Raw genomic sequence first — 26481 nt, 5'->3', positions numbered from 1 at the left:
AATTAAGTTAGATTACTACTACTACAATTTTTTTTCAGATTAGTCTATTATGAGTCCAATATTGTCATATCATATATTTTGGCCTTCTAGGGAAATGTTTCACAGGCTTTCAAATACACACAAATAATTATAAAGCCATTAAAGGCATTTTTTTATATTTGCATTATCATAAATAACAAACATGTGAAACAATTTTTTTTAATCATTAAATACATTTTTGTTATACAAATAGGAAAATAAACAAAAATTATGAAATAAAATTTTCAACAATCAAGAGAGTTTAATAAGATGAATCAAATTTAGAGGAGAGTTCCAAATGTGTAGTTTGAACTATTTGAATTTAAACCTTTAATGCAAACAATCTGAACCATGTAGTCGTGCTATCAACCAGACACGACCCACATAGGTCAGGCAATATGCCAAGAGACCCTTTTTGTTTAAAAATTCCTTTAGATTTTTTAATTAGTGAAAAATTAATTATAGAATAGATCCATACTTATCTATGACAATACGACAACAAAAATATATTAAATAACCAAAATAAAAATTTTAAAGAAGTGCCTAATACCCACTAAAGACCCTTATCACACTTGAGGAAACAGTGGTCTAGGGTACTAGTGACTGAATCAATCCACCCAGATCTTCAAATCCCTTGATCTTTCTCTGGGTCTTTTTCTTGCCATCAAACACCTGCTTTACTAAACTTTTCCCTCCCATTAGTCAGCTTAGTTGCCATACCTGCTCTCCAACCAACAGGTCACAGGTTCGAATCCTGCTGCAGGCATGGATGTTTGTGATTGTCTTACCTTGTGTACTGCTATAACCTTTGATATGGTGCAATATGACCTTTGCTGTACTTATGCCATTAAAACTATAAATCATTATCATCCTCTCAGAAGGTGAGGAGAAGATCCTCACCTTCATTAGATCTTACTGCACATCAAAATTTAAATTTTCAGCCAACTATCGTGCACATATCACTGAACAACAGCTGACCTTTACCAGCTTCCAGATTCCTGTTTTTAAGTTACTGTAACAGTTCCTATTAATGTTAGCCTTTTATTGTAATTTTTTGTTTTCACCCTAATCCTAACCCAGAAGAAGTCATAAGTATATGTGGTGAAACTAGTTGGTTTCATTTATTAATATGGCCAAATAAACCAAACATATTCCTTCTTATAATACATAAAGTATTCATTTGCATCCAAGAATAGATCAACTTTTACTACGTCTGCTGTTTCCGAAAACTGGAATAAAAATCTTCCTATACCATGAAAAACATCCCTCAACAGATGCTACACTGCAAAAGCAAGAAAAAACAAGTAGTTTTATGGTATCACTAAATGCAGCACAGAGACATTTTACAGTCGCTGTACTATATTTGGCAATAATTATCGTAATTAGAGCCAACTGGAACGACACTTCATAATGAAAACCACTCTACTTCCACACACTCTATGGTGCATGCATGCAACCAAAACAGATTTACTGTAGCACTAAACATAGTAGCTAACTAAACACATTTGTCCTAACATTTGCTTTAAAATTTTCAGTTCCAGAAAATACATGTAACAGCTGTTTATAATGCAGTCACTGGTTACAGAAAGCACCCAATTTATGTAAAGCAAAAAAAAAAGTATATGAGAATATTTATCCCTCGAGATCAGTTCAAATTACACTTGAGATATTTGATATCAAGACATTTCACAAATGCTAATTTTACAAATAAATTTCTACTGATAAAGTTGCAGCTAACATACTGTATAAGCTTTGTGAAAATGTAACTTCCTGACTTCAAAGCATCATACATACGTGAAAGCTAGTTTCTGCTGACAATTAACATACGTACAGACATTGCCTGGTGTGAACATATTAAAGATATAAACAGAACCCCATAGGAATTAAACAGAATTATTTATTAAGCTGCTGACATTTCTCTGGATTTCAAACAAGCATCTTCAGAGCTGGGAAAAAACTTTTTACAGTGCACAAAGACTCGATAAGCATGTAGTTGTGGAAGCAATTTAAAATCATAAGGGAAAATAGAATTAAAATCATATAATGGTGCACTTTAAGTGAATATAAAGAAGTTTTCAGATGTTAAGTTAAAGGTGGTTTTAAAATAACTATCATCCAAATTTTTGTAAATTAATGCAGTCAATACTTGTTCCAGCTTCTATGAAGCATTTATCAACAAGTACATACAATACATAAAACAAGAATAGTAATATTCTTGATGTTTTTTTGTATTCAACAGAGATTTCACTAAATTAAAGATACCAAGAAATTATATACTTGGTTAGTTGCCAGCTGGTTGGCCAGTGAGTGGACAGTGTATCCACTCTCCAGCCAAAAGGCTGGAGAGTGGATACACTGTCCACTGCAGGTTCGAATCCCGTCAAATCCGCTGCGGGTTCGAATCCTGTCGTGGGCATGGATGTTTATGATTATCTGTGGAAATACTAGTGGTGGTCGGAGGTAGATGGTGTTGGTATAGTTGCGGTCAGTTGGTGATTGAATGGTAGACACTAAATTGTAGAGCAGGTGCCCTCACTCGATGAATCGGACTACCTGGAGGTGTCAAATAATGATAATAATCCTTTATCCAAGTATAAGCAAACAAAGTTTGCAGGACTGGGGCAACTCGTATAGAGAAGCTAATGGCTTCACATCACTTGCCTTAGTATCCCATAATGCAAAGCACATATCCTTATGGATATGTATAATGCTATGCATTATGGGAAGGGTCACTACCCAGACCGGTTTAGACCTTTATTGAGGTCTTGTCTGTGGGAGCCAGACCCAGAGGTGATACTAAGGTTGAAGTAATGCCAAAGCATTACTTCAACCTTAGTATCTTTAATTCCCATAATGCACAGCATTATACATACCCGTAAGGATATGTGCTTTGCATTATGGGATGCTAAGGAAAGTGATGTGAAGTCATTAGCTTCTATATACAAGTTGCCCCAGTCCTGATTATATTTCAAGTGCAAACTTTGTTTGCTTACAAACTTAGATAAAGAACTGAACCATGTATAGTTACATCCCAAGTTACATAAGCCTTTACGTAACTTGAATTTTACGTAAGTCGATTTTGTAAATTACATACATACAATAAAATTTTCAATCGTTATTCATACCACTGTCTTACATTATTTTTTACAATCAGACCCAGCCTCTTCTTGGGTAATAATTATGCCCTTCAATGCTACCACACCTTTCGTGCTTTCAACAATGCAAACTTTATCCTTCACTATTGTATTCACTGTCGAAATGGGTCGATTTATTTCCCAAGCTATTGTTGATAGAATTTTCCTGCCTTCATACATACGAATTATTTTCAACTTTTCTTCTAAAGTAATTGCAGACCTTTGTTTTTTAGATTTATTATCAGCGCATTTCAGTTTTGCGTTTGCATTCCATTTTAAGGGTAAAAAAAACAAAAAAAACAATGATACTAGCAGTGATAACATGTGACTGAGCTAACAGCGTGAGGCATCTATACTGTGCTGCAATAAGGCTGTCAAAGATGCACCTGCGCAAAGCCGCAAACGTGTTCATACATGCTAGCAGATTTATTACGTAAGTCGTGTGTTACATAACTCGGGGTGTAACTGTATATAATTTCTTGATATCTTTAATTTATAGATTTCAATAAAGTTGCACTACTATTGATTTTTTTTTATGATTTTGGCAAGTTTTGCTTTCTTTTTTTCAGGTTATGTAATACCATTTATCAGAGCTCTTTGAATGACATAAATTCGCCACATCTCGATAATTCTCACAAAAAAGGGAAATCAAATATTCCATTCTCAACAATTTTAAAGCGTATTGCATGTGAACAATTAAGAAAGTGAAAATGAGTTGTGCATTGATCATGTGGGTATTTTTTTTTTTGTGAACAGCTTTAAGTTCAATATCTGAGGATTTTTATTTATTTTATTTTTTTTTTTTTTTGTTTCAAAAATGTTTCAAATTATGTAAAACATAATTTGAAGCACATTGTTGTATGTTGTACACATAATTTAGTATTCCAAAAACAGCTCCAGATCTAGCTCTTTTTTTAATTTTCTTGATATATCAATCGCACCTAAAAAAAGGTTGTAAATCTATACTGTAATACATTACTATTAGTACTGTTGGTAGGATAATGGTTAAATAATCTATAAACCTTGCTCTAAATATGGAATGGAAGTGATGGTCTCACACCACATGATAAAATTCATTTATTACCTAAATCAGTTCTGAGAAGGAAATGGTATCCTAGACAAGAATGTTATTATGAAATACATAATTTTTAATGTTTGTCTATAATTATCTACATACTTATTACATTATCAATTTCAGTTTTTTCAAACAAATGAATATAAAAATATTTTTTTTTAAAAAACTTGGCTAATATGCATCCTGGTTAATCCCAACCACAATCATCTAAGAATCTACTGGAATTAAAAATGTTGATAATGATTTTTATACTTCCAAAGCTTTGAAAGTATGAAAAAGATTATTCAAATCCTTGTCATAAACTGTATTCTACATCTTAAAAACTAATGAAAAAGTTTTCATAAACATAGGTCTGAAACATAGTATTTCTGAGAGACAGTCCTTTGTAATTGCTGCATGAATGCCAACAACATGCATAACAGATGGATGCAATAGATGAATCGTGATTTAAAAACATCCGAATCATATCAGATGTGTCTAAAGTTACATTTGTTTTGTTCCTTATTCACATATAGTGTTTAGCATTCAGTTTTTCACAATGGAGGGTGAATTCACATTTACCAAACTGTCTGATATGGACCTTCCTTTATGGATGTTCCAACAGACACAAGTCAGCATTATCAAAAGGCTTTCCCTGATCATTAACATCCATGCTCTCACAACAGTTCACTCATCTTCATTACTACCTTTGTGAGCATAGCACAGTTTCAGTTTTTGAACTACAAAATAAAGGAGAGAGGAAGGACAAAGAATGAGGTTACCAGAAACAGAGGAAAGCATACTGGTGAGACAGTGGAGAACTGTAGTGGAAAAGGATTCATCCCAAGCAGGTGTATGAAGAATCTTGCACAAAATTTGTCTTTAAAACAACAAAATTACATAACCACAGTAATTAATGACTATCAATAACACGCAGATTCTGCTTTACTGGAAGATACATTCATCGAAATCTGCTCACACACCTCTCAAAAAATTGGTGTCATCAAGTCATTAATTAATAGAGCATATAATGTGTGCTCCCCTCCCCCTCTATCAAGCCTACAACAAGATCTCACTATCAAAACTTAAGGAATTAAATGGTTACAACCCTCATCAAATCCACCAGATAACTGATTCCTATGTTCCAACACCTGGAGATTTTTTGACAGTTGGCAGGGTTCCAATCTTCAAAATTCTAGTGGTAGAATTTTGAAGTACCACCACCTTAATCCCACATACTTTCCTAACAACAAAATGTCTCATCTGTTACTATTTATAAAACTATCTTTACGTGGTTGGTCTGAAACGTTCTCAGCCTAACAATGAAAAAATGAATTTATAATTTCAAAATTATTTTTATTTTTCAACATAATCTCCCTTAAGACTAATACATTTATTCCATCAATGCTCCAGCGCCATTATCCCATCTCTGTAATGGTTTTCAGTAAGATCTGCAAAATACCCCTCTACAGTTGCAATCATCTCTTGATTTGAAGAAAAACGCTGACCAGCGAGGAAGAGTTTTAGTTTTGGGAAGAGATAGAAGTCAGAAGGAGCCAAATCTGGAGAATAGGGTAGATGTTCCAACAATTCATAGTGCAGATCCCTTAATTTTCCCATTGCCAAAACACCTTTGTGGGCAGGTGTATTGTCCTGATGACAGGTGATTTTTTTATTCTGCAAACCGAGTCTTTTCTCATGAATTTTTTCATCTAGTCTGGTTATAAGATCAGAATAATATTGTTACTGTTTTACCCTTTTCAAGATAATTAATAAACAAAATGCCTTTAGCATCCCAAAACACCAATGCCATGACCTTGTCTTCTTTGGCGCTGAACAACCGGTTTCTGTCCACTGTTTTGAGTGCTGTTTGGATTCTGGTGTGTAATGGTGAATCCAAGTCTCATCCATAGTAATAAATCGATGCACAAAATCAGTTTTATTCTTGTTAAAATGCTTCAAGCACTGTTCAGAGATTTTCATGCGAGTGCGTTTTTGATCTACTGTAAGCAAGCGCAGCACCCATTTAGCACAAAGCTTTTTCATTTGCAATTCTTCATGCAAAATATATCCTACACATTCTTTTGAAATGCCTTAGACTTGGCAATTTCATGCACTTTGACTCGTTGGTCATCCAATACCATATCGTGCACTTGATCAATGATTTCTGGTGTTGTTACACTTTTTTAGACGTCATTCACATGATCATTTCAAGACTGGTACAGCCACATTTAATTGTCGAAAACGAAGGAGAAGAGTGCCCATAAACTTTTATGAACTTTGAATGAATTTCTTTTGGTGTTACACCTTCTTTTACAAAGAATTCTACAGCTGCACAATACTCAATTTTATCCATTTCAAGAGATGCAGACAACTCATTGGCTTCCAACAGTTGTATATAAAAAAAAAACTACTTGATAGAATGACTTGCAATTTCACATGGATGCTTATGACAGATGTACAAACTTAGATAAAAAAAAAAAAAAAATCTTGCCGATAGTGTTGCCATTTATGGTTGAGGCTAAGAACTTTTCAGACCACCCATGTAGTATCATCTCTTTCCCACATATTTTCCTATTAACAAAATTTCTCATCTGTTGTCATCTACAACAGACAACTGTCACCTCTATCATTAGCTGGCGCTTAACAGATACCTTGTGAATGTAATCTAAAATACTTTGGACAGACAGGCCATTCTGTGGGAAAAAAATAATTAATGAAAATCAATACCACACTGAATACATGAAATCTCAAAAGTCTAGTCTGGCACAACATAGTATTAATATTAAACACAGTATCCTCCTGTGGGATAAAGCTCCATAGAAGCAGTTTCAAATATGAATGCCTTTTCAAAGAAAGTTGTGAAGCCCTTTAACATTGGCCTAACTTGAATTGGAATAATTGTCTCTCTTCCCAAAAATTTGGGAGATTCTTATTTTATGTAAACATCAAAAATAGCTATAATATTATTTATTAATATTAATTTCTAGCAAGTGGCAACTGTTTTTAATTGGTAAACTGATTGTTGTATATATATATACTTTGTATTCCTATTCTTTGATTAGGAATAATAGGTATATCTTATCGATTGCTTTGCTTAAAGTTTCTACACACTGATGATGATGTACTGTTATTTTCAGTGTGAAAATAACAGTACTTCCATTAAAGTTTATTACTGTGGTTATTGTGTTTGTTGTTTTATAGTCATCCTACAGGTACCTTTAAAGATTAAAAATTGGCTTTACCCACACCATTTCTAGTGGGTTCAACCATTTTACCAGAAAATCATCATTGCTGATTGGTATTTTGTTAGTAGTTTCTACAATAGTGGGAACGGGGGGGGGGGGGGGGCAACAATTTCTCTTATGTGTAGTTTATTCACAAACAAGGTAATAATTGTTCACTCAAGTTGGTATTTTCAAGTATCACAACAATCATATGTAGACACAATCTACATGCAATTATTCAGTCAAGATGTCGGCAGCAATTTTTCATCAACATATGAGCAGGTATCCTTGGAGACATTAACAGAGTCATACGTTTTGCTAGAAAGGCTTATGAGACTTTTGTACTGTGACCTTCCACAAATCCTGGTAAAAATACATCTTCCACAATGTGCTCAATGATAGCCTGTAGGAGAAGGATGTGGTTCATACATAACAGAACTCCACCATGCTTGATATAAAGCCCAAACTGCCTTGTTCAGAGGTCTTCTGAAAGGTGTGGACAGGTCCAAAGTGGACGAACTACATGGCTTCCTCAATCACCTGACCTACATCCTGTGGATTTTTATTTGTGGAGCCATTTCAAATAAATGGTGTAACCTGTCCTAGTGGGGAATGTTGATGAACTGAAAGAATACACTGAATATACTGCCATTACACACCAACCAAGAACAGTCAAGCACGTGGAACTGTCAGATGCAAGATATCTCATTGGCTGCATGGCTGGCAGTGAAGGTAAATGAATGAATAAAATGAAAATAAAATAAAAATTAAACACAAACCATCTAATTTGACTTAGAATGTCTTCAACATGCTTGAATGCTTCAAAACGATACTGATATTCAAAATTGCCAGAATCTAGTTCACTACATAAAAATAAAGTAATTACAAGTTATCCTTTCTTTAAACTCAGCTTTCATGAAATTCTACAACCAATCTTGGGTTCTGGCCAGGGATTTCAATCATAACATATCACAAGAAATGTTTTATTATTCCCAAATTTTCCCATCAGGATTGTTTTTGCTCATCTGATCAACTACTCCAATTGCCTGCCAAAACCATCTTTTTTAAGAATATTTTCTGGTGAATCTTTAACAAAAGGGTTATGTGAAGATTGTAACTGTCTTCAATATAGTCTTAGTCACTGGTATCACACTCTTTTTTTTTTTTATTTGGATTAATAGATAATAAATACAAGGGAAAGGTAGTAAGTTACAAATGGTTATAAAAAAATAAAACAAGTGGAATAAAAACCACTGAAAAACATTTATTTCTCTATATAATCCTATTCAATATTTATACACTTGTCCCATCACTTTATTAATCTACCTAAACCAGCAGCATAAGAATTCTTTTGTCTGTTGTTTCAGCCAACCAACTCTGCACCTCATTTTCAAATTCCTCATCATCAGAAAAATGTTTCAGTGGGTCAAGCAGGTGAAAATCAACAAGGTCAGAGTTAGATGTTGAAGGAGTTCCCACTGCAGTTTTTGAATTCTTGCCAGGATTCCTGTAGCTGTATGAGGTCTCACATTGCCATAAAGGAGCAATACTTAGCTTGTCAGTAGGCCTGGATGTCATAGGTAAATTGCATCTGAGAGCTTCAATAAAATTTCATAGTATGATGTGGTATTTGCATTTTCACCACTCTTTTAAAATGGAACACAAGCATTAGCTTTCCAACTAATGGAATAACCTTGTGCTTCTTGCCTGCTGGTGAAGTGGGATGTTTCCATTGCACCAAAGCACACTTTGATTGAAGTTGGTAGTGGTGAACACAAATTCATTCCCTGTAACAATCCTATTTAACATGTCTTCTCCTTCCTATTTCTAATCCCACCCTAGCTGCTCTTTGAATTAAACACAAAAGATTTCTAATGTCCTTACAGACCAGTTCATATGTCATATCATTTGTTTAGCAGATCCGATGAAATCACAAAGAAATGTCTTAATTAAATTACTAGACAAAGAAAACCCAGCCCTTTACCTGGATATATGGACTGCCCAAGATACATAAGCCACAAACCCTGTATAATCCACGAGTGAAGGAACTGAATGATGAAATTGATTTATCATATCACTGCTGCCATCCCATGGAAACCACGTGCAATTTTTTAAAAAATTCAATAACTTGACAAACGATTATTACATCATTTTTAAAAGTAAATGTTTTACAGATAAATAATGGGTAGTAATAGCAAGGATATTTAATTAGTTATTAAAACTGAAACTTATAACCTAATAGTTTTGCTCACCTATAATAAACTGGTGACTTCATAAAGGCTTAATTAACATAGAAATATATAAAAAAATATAGCACAAAGCTGAAACTGTTACAAGGAAAATACATAAATTCATGTCAGCAAATGAATGGAAAGTTCCATGGCATGAGTTAGCTGTATGCATTTAATGAATGAAGAGAATTCTTAGCAAAGTTGAAATCTACGGTGTTAAAAGATTTAATGAGTGATTTCCATATGTTGCTTAATATAAGTCCTTGGTTTTTATTCAGTAATCGACATGAATGGATGACCATAACTGATTCCTTAAGAAGTCTGGAGTAAAAAAATTATTACATCAGTTTTGACATAATCTTTAAGGTAACACTATGATGATATGAGCCCCAATTTCATCTTAAAGCATACCATGGAACTCATCTCAGAAGTTCCCTCCACCCCTGCCATAACTGTACTCTTTAATATCACTAATCTATTCTGGCTACTTCTTATGATATATTGCATGCACACACACTGCTTGGAAAGAAGTCAGACAAAAGAGTGTGAGGAACAAACAGCCATGGCACCCACCTTAACACACACACACTGCTTGAAAAGAAGCCAATGGACACTATAGTATGAGGAGGAAACATTATGTCCACCTTAATAAGATGTAGGACCTCCTTTTGCTGTGTTGACTACAGCAATCCTAAGGGACATACTTTCTGCAAGCGCTGATAGCAATCATGGGAATTTTGAACCATTCCTGGATGAGGTCCTTGACTCTCTTATGGAGCAGACATCCCTTGTCCTTTGTAGCACCCAATGCTCTAGTTAATCCCATATGTGTTCAATAGGTTCAATAGGATCAGGATTCTATGGAGGCCAGTCAGGAGTGGTGGCATTAATGTCTACGAACCAAACAGTTATAGCAGCAGCCTTATGACACAGTGCATTGTATTGCTGAAAGAGAATGGTCGGTTCCATAGAAACACCACAAAGTTGGAAGCATTGCACTGGCCAGAATGTTCAGATGCCTCTTGGAATTCAATATTCATGGCACCACAGAGGTTTGAGGCAAACCAGGAAAAACAGGGCCATACCATCATATCACCACCTCAGAATTTCATAGCTGGGGGTTACATGCTCTGGTATGAGATATTCACTGGGTGTCTGCCACACCCCACATCCATCTGCTCAGTTCCATAACACAGCTTTCCAAGGCTTTCACGTCCCATTGTACACACTCTTTGCAACACTGAAGACAACACTGCATGTTGGTTTGGGTAATATGGGGCTTGCACATTGCAGTCCTACCATGGAAACCCACATTGTGAGCCACGGTTCTGAATGTTCAAGCTGATGCCTGGAACTCTGCATTTGAAGTGTTTGACAGTGAATGGCAGTTTTGACATATTATCCTTCGTAGCACCCTACAGTCATGTTGGGTGAGTATGATGGGTCATACATTGTGAGTAGCACTTGCAGTTGACTTCTTGCTCCATCTGAGTATGGTATCGCTGACTGCTGAACTGCGATAGTCCAATTTGTAAACAATTTGCCAAACAGATTGACCTGCAAGGTGGCATCCTATCACAATGCCTCTTTCAAACTTCATCAGTTCCCTTCTCACTGTCATTTCATCCCAACACAGTTGCACTGACATGAAAGCATCATATTCCTCCAATTTATATGGACTACAAACACGTAACTCGTTACATGGCATAATGCAGGGGTGTCCATTGACTTTTTTCCCAAGCAGTTGTGTGTGTGTGCGTGTGCACACAGCAATGGATGCTCTCCCTCCCCCTCCCCCCCTTTCACACACAATAACTTCTGCATGGTGTATTTGGGAAAATTATCTAGATATTTTTCCAAACAAACACATATATAATTGTATGTGGATAATGTTCTCCATTTGCTCTCATTATTAAGATGCAACTGAAAGCAATAATAATAGTGTGCATATTCTGATACCTTAACCATGTGACAGCCCAAAGGATCATTAGCCTTTCTGAAGTTTGGTGGAAACTTATGCATATAGGCATGTATAATCCCTACCAATCAATACCCTCCCACTGAGAACAGTACAGCATTATCAAAACCTTAATAAATGAACAGGAAGGCCAGAAGCTGCTCTGATCTCACTGTAAAACTTAGCCACATATCCCATTTGGAAGTCCATATCCATCTCCTATTTGGGAATACGCATGAGTGTGTGTGCATGAGTGTAATCTCCACAGGTAATAAATTAACATCCCTTATCTTGGAGTTTGTGTCTAAAGATGTCAGTTCTTGCAAGTTGGCCTATTTGGCCAAAAAATGGAAGATCTATCAATGCTAGACTGAGAGCACACTGAAACATATTTTGATTCCGATTTGACTTATCAGACCAGAGGTCATAATAAGTCAACAGATGCCCTAAAAGAATACAGAGAAAAATATAAGTGAGCTAAGTTATGTATGAAAGTAGTTAAACAAAAGTCATGGGAAGGCTTCAGTAAGAATAGAGAAGATAAATATCAGGAAGGTGGCAAAATGTTCTGGAAGTTATTGAAAAAGCTTAGAAATGGAGAAAAGATTACTGTAAAAGGAATCAAAATGATAAAGGGGACATGGAAACTTTGAATGTTAAATGTTTTCAGAGATTACTCTGAAAGATTGCTAAATGACTCAAGCAGTGATAGAACTAAGTTTACAAGAGAAATGGAAACAAGAGTTCACATCTATACTTGAGGTAGAAAAAGCTGTCAAAATTTTTAAATGTGGAAAGACAGCTGGAGTAGATGATATTTGACCAGAAATGCTGGAATATGCAGGTATAAAAGTTTTAGAGTGGATACTTTTGCATAATTAATGTGCAATGTATCGACTTACAGATGACTGAAGTAAAGCTCTCATAGTTCCCATCTATAAACAAGAGAATAAAGATGAATGTGAGAATTACAGAGGAATTTCTCTACTAAGTGTTCCAGGTAAGATTTAATTTATGCAGGTATACTTGACAACAGGATGAGAAAAATTATAGAAGAGAAACTTGGAGAAGAACAAACTGGATTAGGGCAAAATAGACATTGTCGGGATCTAATTTTTACTTTATGACAAATAGTTGAGAAATCATGGGATGATGGCAAGGATCTGTAATTATGTTTTGTAGATTTGAAAAAGGCATATGACAATTTGCTCAGGAAAAGGCTTTTCAAAACACTACAGTTATATTTGGTAAATGGAAAATTATACAGAGCAATATGTAGTCTATATTTAAGTTGTAAATCAGCAGTTAGAACTGAAAGAAATAAAATCAGGTGTAAGACAAGAATGCATATTATCTCCACTCTTATTCATAATATAAACTTAATCATCTATATGGATCACATTATGAAAGAAAGTGCCATTAAACCTGATATTAGAACTGGTGATATCAAATTTGGCTATTTGCTTTTTGCGGATGATGTCGTATTCCTAAACACATCTAGTGCAAGTCTTCAGGATTCTAACAAAACTGGATAACAGCTGTAGCCAATTTGGCATGAAAATCAGCAATAAAAAGACCAAAACTATGAAAATATGAAGGAACATAGAAAACTTCAGCTGCATTCTGAATGGAGAGCCTACAGAACAAATAAAATATTTCAGCTATTTAGGCACAGTTTTTAGCGAAGATGGCTAGTTAAATCTGGATATAGATAACAGAATAAGTAAAAAGCTGGTATGGTTGGGAGCCAGATGAATAAATTTATATGGAATAAGAGAAAAATTAGCCAAAACACCAAACTAGAAGTATACAAGACAGTGTTCAAACCAGTTTTAAGTTATGGATCTGGGAGTTGAGTTAGAAATAAAGCACTTGATCAGAGACCACAAATATAAGATTAGGAGAGTGAACAGGTAGCATCAATGGTAATATAATTTTAAAAATGAAGTCATTAGGGAAGGAAGTTGACATGGTTTGCATTCAGGAATGTGTGAGAGGAGCTAATCTAAGGTGGTATGGTCACCTAAATAGAATGGTAGAGGAAAGGTTAGAAAAACAGGTGTTTGATGCCAAGATGGCAGGAAAAGGACCCAAGGTCTATTTTTATTGATTTAGTCAGAAGTGCTTCAGAAGAACGAAATGTCAGATATGACAATATTGGAGTGCTGACAAGTAATAGACTAATTTGAAGGAGAAGTGTTGTTAGGAAATTATTAATAATATAAACAATCATAGACTGGTTGGCCGAGTAATCAGCGTATCTGCTCTCCAGCCAAAAGGCTATGGGTTCGAATCCGCAGCAGGAATGGATGTCTGTAATTGTTTGTGAAAATACTAGCTAGTAGTGATGGGTGGTAGATGGCGTTAGTGTAAATGCGGTTTGTTGGTGGCGGATTGAGTGAAGGAAACAGAGAGTTGTAGAGTAGGTGCATTCCAGCTGGCCTGGTTAACCGAGTGGTTAGCATATCCGCTCTTCAGCCAAAAGGCTGCAGGTTCGAATCCTGCCGTGGGCATGGATGTTGGCGATTGTCTGTGTGAAAGTGGTGGCGGTGGTGGACAGTAGATGGCATTGGTGTAGACATGCGGTAGACAGAGGAGTTTGAGTGGTGGAGATGGAGAGCTGTAGAGTAGGTGCCCTCTCTCGATGAGTTTGGAACTCCATGGACACGTTAAATAATAATATAGTGCCGTCATAGTAGACTCACCTCCCCCCCCCCCCTCCAGGGTACATATCAGTAAATTGATGATGAACTTCAGCTTTCCTATATTTATCTCAAAACTCTGAAGACCTTCTCGTGGTGCATCCTGTTAGGTATCTACCTGGGTACTGAATGAACGAGGATGGGCTGGTAATTTGGGATTAACCAACCAAATTGTATTGGACACATATACTGCTTTTCAAAACCAGAAATCATGATTTCCTCCTCTTTCCCTGGATCAATTCTAGGGATTAATTTTAGAAAATGGGACCCCCCCCCCCAGGTCACTTCTTTAACCTTTGTCCAAAGATCCATATGTCCAAAGAAGCTTTTTTTTTAATCCTTGAAAAAACTGTCATATGCTTCCTAAGCTAATTCTATTTGCAGTTTCATCAGATTCTACCTATAGTGTTTCTACATTTCACTTCTTTTTTCAAATTAGTTTATTTTCTCCAGATTAATTTTTGTAGATATGAGTATGCTGGAGTATCTGAAGTGTTCAACTTGAATTGCTTTTCTAAACTTTCTAACATAAATATCTTTTTTGTGCATGTGAATGGTTTTATTTCATAAAAAGAAAAATTAATTAAATGATGATAGTTTTCTATGAGTCTTCTGTATACTCTCTCTTAAAAAGTGAAGTTACCAGTACATAAAATAATATAATGAATGAAAATATTTTCTATACCCATCTTTATGTAGAATAATAATACTCCTTACTTCACATTTTTACTCTTTATTTTAATTTTCCAATCACTTCCATATGCATGATTCATCCCCTACCTTACTCCAACCAAACCATTATTTTTTCTTTTTTTATTCCTTTATGTTAATATTTTTTTTAATAATTCAATTCTCTTTTTCTTTATGAATTCTGTTCCTAAAATTTGCATACATCACTTAAAATTCTCTCTCCAAGTGAAAAAAAAATTATCTTTCTATTTATTTAATTAAATTCCACAACTACTCTTAATTTTATGTTTCTTATCACATAAAAAAATCACTTTACAATTATCATCCAAAAATACTGATATTTATCATCCTAGTAAATAACTATATCAAAAAAGTTGACATAGTCCCTCTGCTAACACTTTTTTAATCACTGATGTTTCACAGTAATGGCTTTCAGTTTAGTGCAAAATGATGGTTATCTTGATCATCAAGATAATGCTGGAGGTGCTTAAGGATAAGAATTAACTAGAGCTTTCCATGATATGTCCAATCCTTACATATTTATGAATTTACTTTGTTAAGTGTTGATAAATATATCATTGAGGATGACTGATAATTTAAGACTATATTGTGATGAGATTGTGATGTGATAACATCGATGAAACAAAAGTAATGATACTCAAAGAGAAGAGGATGCAAAAAAAGCAAATAAAGGTCGACAGAGAAGAACTGGAAGATGTTAGGGATTTCATATACCTAGGGAGCAACATGAAACATTATGTTAGATTGCAAAAAAAGAGAAGATCTCGGATAACAAAACCTAAATTAAACAATGGACAAGATATCGAAAAGTAAATCAGTGAGCCTTTCCATAAAGCTGAGACTGCTAGAAGCATGCATATTCACAAGTGTAGACGAATATTGACTTTCGAAAGAACATGTTATAGAAAGATTCTATGAATTGGATGGGTGCAAAAGGTAACAAATGAAGAAATGTATTGCAAAGTAAACTGCAAAGAAAATCTAATGCAGAAAGTAATTCAAAAGAAACTTATTTTTTGGACATATCTGCAGAATGGATAATTAAATGTGGAAAGTTCTAGTAAAAAGATTAAAACCTTGATGCTTGGTACAATGGATGGTATAAATAGAAGAGGAAGACTAAAGTGAGAATGGGTAGATGATATAAAAGAGTGGTGTGTGAAAACGTTTGCAGGATATGAGTCATCAGGCAATCAATGGACAGAGTAAAATGGCAAAGAATGGTGAAACAAGCATCAGACACATGGACAATGATGATGATTCTGTATCAAGAATCTAATGTTTAGTTATGAATATTACAATGTAATCAAAACTGATGCTGGCTGGAACAGCTGGTCAAAGGAGATAATTTTAACTGTTCACCTTAGTAAAGTGAGCAGTTAATCTGATAGGCGAAAGAACTTCACTTAGTATTTTTTTTTATGAAAAGCATTAAATTAATTTACAAACAATTAAAAATATCAAACCCATAAAAATCACTTATTAAAACTATTTTAGGTTTCTGGTTCAAATACAGTCTGGCAATTTAAAATGTGACAACAGTAAATTAAATAGCTGTTTGTTTGTATGTAGCAAGAAAGAATGTTTATTAACAATAAAAATGCTTCATTTAAGCAATGTTCAAAAAAAAAGCTGGAACTTGACAGCTGTCATGTACTGAAACATCACTTATTTCATAACTAATATACAAGACAAGGAACAACCTACTGTTGCTATAGCAACATGGTAGCATTTTAAACAAATGAAACTGATAAAGTCTCCAGACAGCATGAGCATTTCTTAATGATTCATTCGATTAACCATTAAGAGATCATTAAGTAGTAACCTCTCAATGATTACTTGAAAGAATCATTAAAAAATTAAGTAGTAAACTCTGAATGATTCAACCATATATGCACATGCTGATCAATTTTATTGCTGAAAACAATATTTTCAATGTTGATAAGCAAGAGTTAGGTAAGCCTTGTTAAGACAGTTGACAAACAATTTCCTTAAAATAACAGTTTTGCTTTTATGGTCATATTATACCATATTTTTCATACTGTTTGTACAAAGAGGTTGTTTTTTTTTTTTTTTTTTTTTTTTTTTTTTTTTTTTTTTTTGCACATGATACAATTTTAAGACAATTTTGTAATACTAATCCCTCAACCAAATTTTTCCTCAATGATTAATGCTAAAAACTATTGTGTATATTATAAATCTGATGTTTTAAGTTGAATTTAACTAGTAAGAAAATTTGTTTTTATCAGTTATTATTAAACGAACATTAATAAGAAAGGGGGGAAAAGAAATAAATGTATTGTCTGATAAAGAAATTATGAATGACAGCACCAGGGATGCTTAAGGGTCAAAGCTGTATAACTGAGAGTAGACCTCCACATAGCCTTTAAAGGAATGCAGGGAACTGACCAGGGCTTCTGACCTAATGTCCAATCCTCACCTTCTCATGGTGTACCCTGTTAGGTATCTACAAGGATACTGAACAAATGAGGATGGGCTGGGATTTAGCCAACCAAATTGTATTCTTATTGGTTCAAACCAAAATATAAAATGATGGTACAACATGACAAAATTTCATGCCGGGTAGGGTGTCACCCAGTTAAACAAGGCCCCCGTTGTTTTCACCAGGGAATCAGGGCGAACAGCGAAAACTCAGCTACAGGAACAAATCTGAAAACACACCACAACTCAACATCACGAGAATTAAAGATCGGTACTGTCAACATATGAAGCCTGAAGGCAAAGAAATGGAGCTAGCTGAGGAATTGGATAAGTACCAGATTGACATAATAGGAATGACTGAAACAAAAAAGACCAAAACTGGTGAGATCTTTCTGAGCAATAAATACAAAATGTTATATTCAGGCAATGACAATCAAGGAAAAGCAGGAGTAGCCATAGTATTCAACACAAAGTATGAGGCTAATCTTCTTGAATAGCAGGCAGTCTCAAGTAGAGTGATGTGGGCAAATATCAAAATGGGGGAACTGGACAAAGAGACTCATTTGTGCCTATGGACCCACAGAAGGTTCTACTAAGGTAAAAGTGGAGGCATTTTTTGAGGATTTAGAGAAAGCAACTGACACAATGAAAAAGGAAAAGTTGGTCCATGTTGAGGATCTAAACACCAGAGTAGGAAATGATTGTCAGACATTCAGAAATATTTTAGGAAAATTTAGAGAAAAGAGCAAAGCTAATAATGGCAAATACCTGTTGGATTCTGCTTAGGACATGGACTGGTTATTACTAACACCATTTCCAACATAAAAATGTGCACAAATTCACATGGAGAGAAAAGGCAAGGAATATGAAAAGTCTCATTGATTATGTTATTGTTGATAGTGATGTCTTCTCCCTGGTGCAGGACACTAGAGTGTACACAGGATTTGAAATCTGAAGTGATCACTATTTAGTCTTGAGCAGGATAAAATTGAATTTCATATTGAATAGAATAACATGTAAGAAAGTTTTAAAGCAAATAAAAGTTCATCAGCTCTCAGATACGAACTGCAGACTGAAATACACAAACATAACTGAATCAAAAATGAAAGAGTTTGAGAATAGGAACCAAACCTTGGAGATTCAGTGAAAAGCACTGAAGAAAAAACTGCTGATTCAGCCAGAGAGGCATGTGGTGAGGTTGTCTGCAAGGATAGAAAAATCAGAACTCCATGGTGGACACAGGAAGTTAAAGAGGCAGTGAAGGAAAAGAAGAAATCATATCAAAAGTTCCTGGCAAATAAGTCAGCTTTTGCTCTTAGAGAATACAGAGACAAATGTAAGAAAGCGAAACACTGTGTAAAACTAGTTAAACAAAAGTCATGGAAAGAGTTTGGTAAGAACATAGAAAATAAATATCAAGAAGGTGGCAAAATATTCTGGAGGTTGTTGAAGAAGCTCAAAAATGAAGGAAAGATTGATGTAAAAGAAATTACAGATGATAAAGGCGACATGAAAACAGGAGAAAAAGATATCCTTTAAGTATAGAGTAATTACTTCGAAAAATTGCTAAATGAAACAAGCAGTGATAGCACAGTGGTAATAAACACTATCCAGGCATGAAATCAGGAATACATATCAATACTTGAAGTAGAAAAAGCCATCAAAAGCCTGAAATGTGGAAAAGCAGCTAGTATAGATGATACTCGACCAGAAATGCTCAAGTGTGGAGGTATAAAAGTCTTACAGTGACTGCACTGCATAGTTCAGAAGGTCTGGACAGAGGGACAAATTCCTAGTGATTGGAGTAGAGCTCTCATTGTACCCGTATATAAAAAGGGAAATAAAACTGAATGTGAGAATTACAGAGGTATTTCTCTACCTGATGTTCCTGGTAAGATTTATACAAGTATACTTGAGAAACGGTTGGGATAGATTGTGGAAGAGAAGCTTGATGAAGAACAAGCTGGATTCAGGCCAAACAGAAGCTATCAGGTTCAGATTTTCACTTTACGACAAATTGTTGAGAAATCATGGGAATATAACAACGATCTGTATTTAAGTTTCGTAGATCTGGAAAAGGCATATGACAGGGTGCCAAGAGAGAAGCTATTCAAAACGCTAGTCGTATGATGTCAGTGTGGCATTATATCAAGCAATACTTAGTCTTTATTTGAGTTGTAAGTCAGCAGTTAGAATTGTAGGAAGTATAGGAAGATGGTTTAATGTTAAATCTGGTGTTAGACAAGGATGTACATTATCCCCTCTGTTATTCATTATCTATATGAATCAGCTGTTTACTTTATGCAGATGATGTTATACTTCTTAATAAATCTAGTAGAAGTCTGCAAGGGTCCCTTGACTAAATTGAATAACTGTTGTAATAAATTTGGTATGAGAATCAGCAATAACAAGACAATGGCAATGAAAGTAGACAGAAGCACTGAAAATATCAACTACATTGTGAACGGAGAACCGATGGAACAAGTAAAATATTTCAGCTACTTAGGCACCATTTTTAGTGAAGATGGTAAATTAAATATGGAAATAGACAACAGAATCAACAAAGCTGGTATGATAGGAAGTCAACTGAATAAATTTATATGGAATAAAAGAAAAATTAGTCAAAACACACAATTAGCTGTATACAAGACAGTGTTCAAACCAATTTTAACTTATGGATCTGAGAGCTGGGTTAGAAGTAAAGCAATTGACCAAAGACTGCAGATATGAGTCCTGAGAAAGATTAAGGGTGTGAACAGATGGTATCAATGGCAATATCATATTAAAAACAAGGATATTAGGAAAGACTTTAACATCATTAGCATCCAGGAATGTGTTCATTAGCAGAGCTAATCTCAGGTGGTATAGTCACTTAAACAGAATGGGAAAAGAAAGATTAGCAAAACAAGTGTTCTCTGCCAGGTTGGAAGGAAAAAGACCCAGATATAGGCAGATTGATATGGTAAAAAGTGCCTTTAAAAATAGAAATATAAGATCTGATAATGTTGGAGTCTTGACAGGTAATAGATTGATTTGGAGGAAAATTGTAAATAGGGAGTAATTTTTTAATTATGTAAATTTTTCATGTAGTACTATCATATTCTGCATGCTCCTTGAAGGTACATGTCAGGAATTTGATGATGATTTTTCTCCAGTTTACTGCATCAGGTGGGTTGCAAACATAATCAGCTAGTCCACTTTTTTTCCATATTGCTTCATAATTGTATAAAGTTAGCATTCTCCATGTTTATCTGGAAATCTAAGAGACTGTCCATAATAAGAGTTTTGCATTGGCAATATGTATCCTATATACTCCTTATACTGACGACAGGTGAAAGAGAACAGATAAAGCCATTTTAAATATTGTTTTATTAAGTGCTTTATAAATGATATTGGTTGAATGTTTTTTATTCAACCAATATATGTAATAGATACATTTTAAAATAATATCTATTACTAATGAAACTATTTAAGATGTGTTTAATTCTTTTTACTATTTGCTCTAGTTCTGCACCAATTTATGATATAATAACCTGATATAATATCACCATTTTGCTTACAAGAAACTTGAAGTAGTTCAAAACCATGCAGGATTCGAAATGATGTCTAGAGAGTTATGTCAGATATCATGGTGAGATCCAACTTTTAAGCAGTTATTCTAAAGAATGGCCATCAGATAGCAAGTAGACTGGAATAAATATAATGGCAATGCCTCAGGATTCCAGAATAATCTTGTTCTCACTTCTGTTAAGCAAAATAGAGGCAGCAAAAGATCACAAAAATTGGTATTTGTGTGGAAAGGGAAGAACATCCAGCTAATTCATCAATAGTCAAGAATGACTATTGAAGAAGAGTTCTGAGACCTTACTATAAGACAGAACTAAGTCCAAAAAATGTAAAAAAGTTTGACTTTAGTTATTTCTGAAATTTTCATTTTAGTTTTATTTTTGAAAATAAATTTAAAATTAAATTGTTCTTTACAGTATGATGTGATATGTTCAGGAAAATATTATTAATAACAAATAAAATGCATTTACACACAGCCCTCACGATAGTGAACTGACAGAAGAATAGGACAAAGGATTAATTTATTACAGTGGAAGGTGCTGTATAGTGAATTTCCTTTAGCATGGAACTGATGTTAAGGAACTTTGGCCTGGACTTTTAGAGAGTTTGTAATAAGGAGTGAGTTTTTCCTACAACGGTGTTTGGTGTTTGCTATAGTGAAAGTTGAATGCAATTACATTTCTGAGTTTAAAAATAAATAAAAAATAATAATAATAACAACAAAACAATTCAATAATGACAATAATTAAAATTCAAATATCACTGTTAAAAAAATATCCAGATGAGTGTTCATTAAAAACAAGAGCTTCAAACATCAGTTTTCAGTAAGTGAAAAGAGCATAAGCATACAAACGTCCAACTATGAAAAGCTGCATGCTAAAGATTATTATATTAAATTGAAATATAAAGAATCAACAAGTTGAAAGACATGTCTAGATAAAATAAGCAAGAATAAAAAATTATCCTTGTATTAAAAAAAAAATTCCCTTTTCTATAATCTGCTGCAAACTGTTATGAACATGCAACATGCAGCAGCAATGAGTTATGTTGCATAACTAACTGATCACCATAAAAGTTACATTACTCAGCTAGGTTATTCAACAGTAGTGTGTTTTTGTATTATTTTATTTACATCAAAATGATAATGAGGTATTATGTTTAAGCACCCAAATATCGATTTAAAAAAACTGTAATAAATAAATTTTATTATGAATCCCTATTACCAAATTATCAAAATGTGTCCGTCAAAGTGATTTTATCACGTGAATGTGGACAGAGATAAAGATTAATGTGGACCTATGCTACAACGCATCAAAAATGCATTGTAGTATAGTGTAGCATAAATGCAAAATGCATCAAATATGGCTGTTGTGGACTCACAGCTATGTATTAGTAAACAGAAAAGACATATGGCCTGCATTCACAAAATATCATATCTGGTAATTATGAAGTACTATATGGCAACGCAACAGGAATAGTAAAAGAAAATTATTTTTAAATAACTTGAAGTAATTTATAATTGTTGAGATTTGTAAGATAAGAATCAAGGTAGATGACATATCAGTTTTGGAATGAAATGAGCTATTAACTTTCAAAAGAAGCACTATTATATATAATCATTCTTATTTCCAAATAACCATTATCAAAAATGTTTTCTGAACGAAAATAGAAAATATGCATTAAGTTAAGTACCCCACAAACAGCTCAGTTGCAAAGACAAAGGGACATTCAACCTAAAGTATAGTGAAAGATTTCAATTTAAGGGGGGGGGGGGGAAGCTTGTTAATCTGCAGGTTGTGATTTAAAGGAAAACATATAGAGAAGATCTGCTTCAAAGATGACAGTCAGGAAAGTCAGATAGAATGAGAAGCAGTTCATTGAATGCGAAGTTGCATAATAAAATGAATAGTGAATATTGGCCATTTAAGTTTGAAATAAATATAGATGATACGGAAGAAATATAGATAATGGGGTATATAAATACTGTCTATGGAAACCTTCTTTTCACTATTAAAGACAAATCCCTGTAGTGCCTTCATTTTCAAAGATCATCCCTGCCATCTTTTCCTTGGTCTTCCTCTATTTCTTTTTCCCCTAGGTATCCAGTTCTTTACTTTCTTTGTCCACCTATTATCCTGCATTCTTTCTACATGATTTTTCCATTCTTGTTTCCATTTTTGAATCCAATTATTTAACAACTACATTTTACAATTTTCTCTGATTTGTGAGTTCTGAATTTTGTTTCAGATTGTTGCATTTTCAATTTTTCTTAACATTTTCATCTCAATAGTTTCATTAATTCAACGAATTTTTGCAGTTCCTGCACTTGTTTCTGCTGCATGTGCCAGTATTAGTCTGACTGCTTCTTCATAGATTCTTATTTTTGTTTTTCTTTGCTTATGTTCTTATTCTTCCAGAGGAGAATGTTGAGACATCAAGATATTCTACTAGCTTTTACTGGTTGCTCTTATACTTTATTTTGCATGTTATCATAACTGTTTATTTCTATTCCTAAATATTTAATTTTATTAACTTGTTCGATTATTCCCCCTTTAATTTTCATCTTATGGGTTGTTGTCATTGTTTTAGATTTTTCTGTTGATATCCTTCGTATTTTTCTTTTTTTGGTGCATTATTGAATGCATTTAATAATCTTTCTACAGAAATATCTGTGCAAAAGACAGCAGAAGGAACTGAATATTTGTATAGGAGGAAACAGAATGAAATAACGTGAAAGTGTCATTATGTAATGTGTTTTTTTTTTTTTTTCCCCTGAATGGGGACTAAAGTTTTGGAACATACAGGAAAAGAATTCCATAACAGTAAAGACTAAAAAATTACATAAGATAAATAGCTATTCAGAAATTAATACTCAGAAGAAAAGAGAAATCTTAACTATATGTTTTTGTATGCTAAGATGATTTCAATATGCTTATACTAGGAAAATGAATGTAAAATTTCTCTAAGTACAGATAACAGAATTTTCTTGAGGTTTTAGGTATTATCAAAGAAAGAGTTAATCCAAAAGAGATGAATAAGTAAAAATACTATCAGATTTATCTGGCTAATTCTTGTAAAATTAGTTAACTACATTGAATAGTTCTTAGGCAGAATACTGAAAAAATATATTTTTATTGCATGTATGTATGTATGTATATATATATATATATATATATATATATATATATTTGATATATCAAAAGACTTTCAAATATATAAGTAAGCAGCATTTCATTTAAGCAATTATTATGAGGAGGGAGGAAAAAATATTATATTTTATAGCTTTCATAAATGATGTAAGGGTATTCACAAAAACACTAATCTTGGCTGATATAGAGACCAGTGGAAACTAATTAATGTTTTTGAAAAAAATCCAGTGACAGAACTGCTAATTCACAATAAATAACACTCAGTTATATAATAAAAAATGAATACTTTGTATCATGGCTTTCTCTCTTTCCCCTCACGTCTAATACAGAAGGTTTCTAACACAATAATGGGAATGAAAGAAAGAGAAGACAACTTCATAAAGAATAACTGAGACAGGGACTATATCGTGAAAAGCTTAAAGACATGCTTTAAAGCAAATGATGTGTTCTTCCAGGCATAATGTGCTATACAGAAATTTCCTAAGTCAAGCAGTATAAATTCTCACCTTATCTCTAATGTTGATTTCAGCTCCCCACGCCAACAGAAGCCTTACTATTTCCAAATGTTTATGTTCTGCTGCCCACACTATAGCAGTCCACCCACCTTCATCCTGGGAAACAAAGTGTACCATTACATCTGAACCATTTGACAGAAAGTTACACAGTAAAGCTTTGGATAATTCCCACTAATAAACAGTGTTTCATTTAAATAAATTGGGGAAATTAATGTGAACAATGGTTACCTGTAAGTGAAAAACCAAAAATTACTTAACTTCTCTTAATCAGCATTTTTTTTTTAATAAGGAATTCTTAGAGTACAAAAATGAATAATAATTTTTTTAATAAATGAAATGGAAATGAAAAAAATATTAGGATCCTAAGAAACTTCAACAAATCATATTTTAAGAAAAATGAAAACAAACAAAAAAAAAAAAAAAAAAAAAAAAGTGAATAATTCTGATGTAATTTCTGCCATAACACATTTTCCATTTAAAGCATTTTAAGAGACTAAAGTGTAGGGAGGGACATCAAAATAGCTCAGTAACTTCTTAATCAAAGGCAATCATATCTAATGTTTTCCCATTAAACATTCTAAAGTTTTTATAAATAAATAAATACTAACCTATACATAAAATCTCTGTCAACACATCCTAAAAGTGAAAACAGTCAACATAACTGATTACAATTTTCATGTACAGAAGGATGCAGTAGTCTTCAACTTTAAATTCTGTAGCTGTTGTAGTACTTGTTGAAGTTGAAAACGAAAACTTTAGTACTATTTATTTCTTTTTTAATTACAAACTGAACAAATAGTAAGTTAAAAAGTTATGAAACTCTCACTTATAACTAACAAAGATGAAATCATGAGGAAAAAAACATGGAAAGCCACTGTGAAAAAATTAATTTACTAATCACTTTAAAAGATATAACAAAACACAACAAGTTGTTCTTATATTGTATAACAACTTGTGTAACAATTCTCATTCCAGTTATAGAATGACAGCTGATTGATGCACACTGAACGTCGAAGAGGATTGTTACTTAATCCAGAAACTAGGTACTATTAAGGGACTATCAGTTCAAAGAAGCTATCTCAAAATAAATAAAGCTATTCAACAGAGTTCAAAAGGACAATTTTCCAGTCTTTCAATAAACAAAGTTCACTATCATTTCTTTTTAATTGTAGTAGTGTTTCTGACCTTTTGAATAAACTCAATTCAATTTGAAACTACTATTATGCAACACTTTGTAAGTGACTTCAGAATCCTGTTATCTGTACTGACTTCATGCTATTCAAGTTCGGCCTTGTGAAGTTAGATCGACCTAATATAATCAGCATGTTCTCAGATTCTTTTCTTTTCAGATCCACTGGAATGAGCCAAGAACCTGATATAAGTGAGGCAACTTTTCTTTTACACTGGGTAGAGAACAGAAAAATTTGTTGACCCCCCCCCCTGTAAAGGAAGGTGTAACATGAAATTTTCTTAATGATCCTTGGGATTTTTTATTTTAATAACAATTTCACACACATAAGAGGCTGCAAAATGCAACAGAGCCATCTATGTAAGTAGTTAAGAAAAAAGAAACCTGTTGCCAAGTTGCTTGAAGAGATAAGAGTTTAGTCCTTGGAGAAGTGTGAGGAAGGCAGGTCCAAAGACAAGATGAAAAATGAAGATGATTCAGTGAGCAATGGTGGAGTTGACTACATGTTGTCCAGCAGATGAATGTGCATGTTTTGGACTTAAAAGAAAGTAGAGGAATGATGATAGGCTGGTAATGCAGAATGGC

At 33.7% G+C, this 26481-nt stretch overlaps 1 protein-coding gene across 3 annotated transcripts in view; it reads right to left on the bottom strand.

Moving 5' to 3' along the window:
- Window positions 1-26481, bottom strand: part of LOC150100846 (histone-lysine N-methyltransferase EHMT1-like) — a 416509-nt gene that overhangs the window by 158352 nt on the left and 231676 nt on the right. For 2 of the 3 annotated variants that reach the window (XM_090401402.1, XM_090401403.1), the window contains exon 14: window positions 24699-24803. The exons of the other annotated variant lie outside the window; for it this stretch is intronic. In XM_090401402.1, the coding sequence (XP_090257528.1) occupies window positions 24699-24803 (105 nt within the window). The remainder of the gene's footprint in view (window positions 1-24698; window positions 24804-26481) is intronic. 3 annotated transcript variants of the gene reach the window in all.

The sequence above is a fragment of the Typopeltis vanoorti genome, chromosome 12 (assembly GCF_054136105.1).
Source record: "Typopeltis vanoorti isolate ZY-2024b chromosome 12, IOZ_Tvanoo_1.0, whole genome shotgun sequence".
Classification (NCBI taxonomy): Eukaryota; Metazoa; Arthropoda; class Arachnida; order Uropygi; family Thelyphonidae; genus Typopeltis; species Typopeltis vanoorti.
Note: the sequence above shows the minus strand (reverse complement) of the source record. Positions and strands in the feature narration are given on the sequence as shown.